This window comes from Octopus bimaculoides, chromosome 5 (assembly GCF_001194135.2).
Source record: "Octopus bimaculoides isolate UCB-OBI-ISO-001 chromosome 5, ASM119413v2, whole genome shotgun sequence".
Taxonomy (NCBI): Eukaryota; Metazoa; Mollusca; class Cephalopoda; order Octopoda; family Octopodidae; genus Octopus; species Octopus bimaculoides.
The window spans coordinates 102,962,364-102,966,080 of record NC_068985.1 but is presented as its reverse complement, the minus strand read 5'-3'; the positions used below and the strand labels follow the sequence as shown (position 1 = coordinate 102,966,080).

Here is a 3,717-nt window from a genome sequence, read left to right as displayed (position 1 = left end):
TATATATGTATATGCGTGTGAGTTTGTGTGTTTACGTGTAACTTTGCTTTGTTAAGTCATTCAATTCTATCGTTTCAGGTGTTTTTGTATGAAAACGATTTCTCTCTGTCACGTAGACGGGAGGAAACAAACGCTCTGGTCAACAAAGGTGAGAAATTCTTTGTGAACACTTTAATTTCACTTGCGTCATTTATAGCGTTCATATTGCTTGCAGCCCTTACAACTTTCTAAAGTGAGTAAACCATGGTAGGAGTTGTAGTGTATGTCATCGTCTCAGGGAAAAGTAATCCTGCGATACAAATTAGCATTTTCTGCCGGAACGGTTTCAATCTCAGCTTAGATTCATATCTAAACGTTTCGACAGTTAATATGAATGATGTTTTATTTTCAGAAGTGAATTGCCGTGATATTCCAATATAGAAGCTACTGCTCCAGGAAATATGACAATCTAAATTTTCATTTTCAGTTGCATAGATTGTAATTCAACATCATAACATCCCAAATTCTAGCATTCCTGGCACCCTGGCTCCGCAGTAAACGAAGCACATTCTCATCATCACTGATGACTTGAACGTGAAGTTCAAATATGTAGATGTGGGTGTCAGGTGGTTTATATATATATACATACACACATACATACATACATACATACATACATACATATATATATATATATATATATATATATATATATATATATATATATATATATATATATATGTATGTATATATATATATATATACACACATATATATGTGTTATATATATATATATATATATATATATATGTGTGTTATATATATATATATATATATATATATATATATATATACGTGTATACATGTATATATGTACCTGTATGCGTGAGTTATATATATGAATATATATATATATCTATGTAAATATGCATATGCATACACACATATGTATCTACACATAAATTCATACACCACAACCTGTCTGATATGTAGTTGTCTCCTCTTTATCATGACCATTTCTTTCAGAATATGACGGTTAGGTAGACATGGTTGTCCACAGCTAAATTTCCACACCATAAATATACCAAAAGACCTATGCCTGTAAACCAACCGATCGTATTCGGAAGGTCGGTGGACCTCCTCATCGAACCAATCAACCGTATTTGGTTGCAAAGATAAGCGAACTCAATAAAATAATATTGCCATTTGTAGAAAATAATCTCTACATTATGCAATCATCCTAAGGCGAATTGAAACATAAATCATAAATATAAGAGAAATAAGATGTGCTCTACAGAAATTCCCGCCATTCTAAGTTTCTAGAGCGAGATACAATATAAAGAACATGAAAATAAAGTAAAGAAAAGAACAGAAAGATTGACTTACTTTTATGCAGTGTCGACGCCTCAGCCCCTTGGTCCCAAAAGTGTAAGGCGGAGACAAGCAGAAGATACGGAAAAATCTTCAGGGGGCACATCGGACTTCCCTGTTAAAATATAACAATAACTGAATGTAAGTTTTAAGTAAATAATTAAACAAATTATTTTTGGTAATCATGCAGATGTATGGATTTGCGCATTCGATCAATGATAAAAAGGCTTCATGTTTATACAAGTTAGTACATGTTTCGTACGAGAAAGGCATAGTCACATATAAAGTCTTTGATAAATATTATTACATAGATATAGAGTTTATTTAGGTATGAATATACACACAAGAAATACGATTTTATAAATATATTCAACACTTATTTATATAAGCATGCATACACGTTTCTTGTAAGCATACTGATTCACAGTCATACACACTTTCACACATATTCATACACAGCATCGAATACTTATATAGTTTCTCCACGGCTTGAATAAACTAAAACGGTAGATTGAGCGGGGTTGTATTTCATTCGCCTATATAACCACTTCAAACACCACAGTAGCATATAATTCACTAACTAGAAACATTAAAACACATCATCTGAGAGAAATTCGATCTGGTCCAACCTGTCATTGAGCTAGGACGTTAATAGCTGTATAGATAACACCTCTCCTCCTTAACAAACATTCCCACAAAGAAAACAAACAGGAGCAATATAAAAGTCAAGTTTTCTATAGTATTTTCTTCTAATATAAATAAAATCCCTGGAAACAATATATAAATCAACGACGACCAAAATTATCAATATATTGAGTCATGTCCCTTAAATACCTGACAACACGCATTTTATGTCAGGCTACTACTATTGAGTGAAGGTCCCTGGCTCAGTGGCTAGAGCGTCGGTAGTGAGGTAGTGAGTTTGAATCCCGGACCAAGCAACCTGAAATAAAGTGTCTTGCTCAAGAAACTCTATATCACGTTGCTTCAGTTCACTCATTTGTAGAAATGAGTTGCGATGTCATTCTTGCCAAGCTGTATCGGCCTTTGGCTTTCCTTTGGATAACATCGGTGGCGTGGAGAAGGGAGGCCGGTATGCATGGGTTAGTAGTTACTGGTCTGCTATAAACAATCTTGCTCGGGAACTTTCTTAGTACAAGGGATTCTTTGAAGAAATTCTTTGAAGAAAAAATGAAGCTCGCAATATTGTGTCTATGAAGGAAAAATAAAAACTCATTTATGAGCCAATCATTGCAGCAAAGATCTTTTTAAACACTGCCACAGACGAAATAAGACATAATTGTTTTTCTCGAAGCATATATGACATAGTAAAATATGAGTTTTCCAACATTGCATGGTCTATCTTGGACAAAGTGACCGTATAAAATAGTTAATAAAAACCGTGCAATTTATTCTTAATACAGAAATAGCATACAATAAACCACATCAGCAATGAGGAGAAAGACAAAGCGAATGAAACTAAACTAGCAAATACTACTTCTTTTTGAGGTAGCAAGATCGTAGTGGCGTCACATATCATATGTGACATTGTTATTTTGCCTTGTTCTTCCACTCCTGCTACAGGAGTTACAGAAGTCCAATGTATTGAAATTCTTAGACACCAAGATGAAACAGCGGCATGGAAGGAGCTACAAGCATTATTCATATATGTATATATATATATATATACATATATATATATATAATGTAATATACATACACATATTCATGGTGTAAGCGTATATGTGTGCGTGTATGTGTGTATGTGTGTATGTGAGTACACACACATACACATTGTAGCATGTATTCTAACACGACTCTGTCCAAACCCATTCTTCATTGCACGGTTACAAAAGAAGAGGTGGCAATGAAAATCCTAATCTGATAACACCAATAGCTTCAAACTTTCATCACCACACTCCTTTGCAAAAGTTGTTTATAAACGTTAACGATGTTACAGAAGGCGAATATCTCTTGAAAACGAGGTGAGAAAAATATCAAATTTTTACCGATCACGCATCAAGATATCAACGAGGCAAAAAGATATTCGATGTGCTTATTGGATAAAGCAAATATCTTATTCAAACATCCACTATCTCTGTATAGAAGCTATGAAATTTCGATCTGTTGTAAACATAGGTGCAGGTGTCGTGTGTGGCAAGAAGCTTGCTTCCCAACCATATGGTTTCAGGTTCACCCCCGCTGCAGGGCACCTTGGGCAAGTGTTTTCTACTATAGACTCTACCGACCAAAGCTTTGTGAGTAGATTTGGTAGACGGAAACTGAAAGAAGCCCATCGTATATACGTATACACACTCGCACATACGTACACACACACACACACACACACACACACACACACACACA

At 34.7% G+C, this 3,717-nt stretch overlaps 1 protein-coding gene across 6 annotated transcripts in view; it reads right to left on the bottom strand.

Annotated features, from left to right (window-relative positions):
* LOC106876426 (uncharacterized) overlaps positions 1-3,717 on the bottom strand; it is a 1,308,965-nt gene that overhangs the window by 462,989 nt on the left and 842,259 nt on the right. For all 6 annotated transcript variants that reach the window (XM_052967877.1, XM_052967880.1, XM_052967881.1 and 3 more), the window contains one exon: positions 1,366-1,465. In XM_052967877.1, coding sequence (XP_052823837.1) covers positions 1,366-1,465 — 100 coding nt within the window. The remainder of the gene's footprint in view (positions 1-1,365; positions 1,466-3,717) is intronic.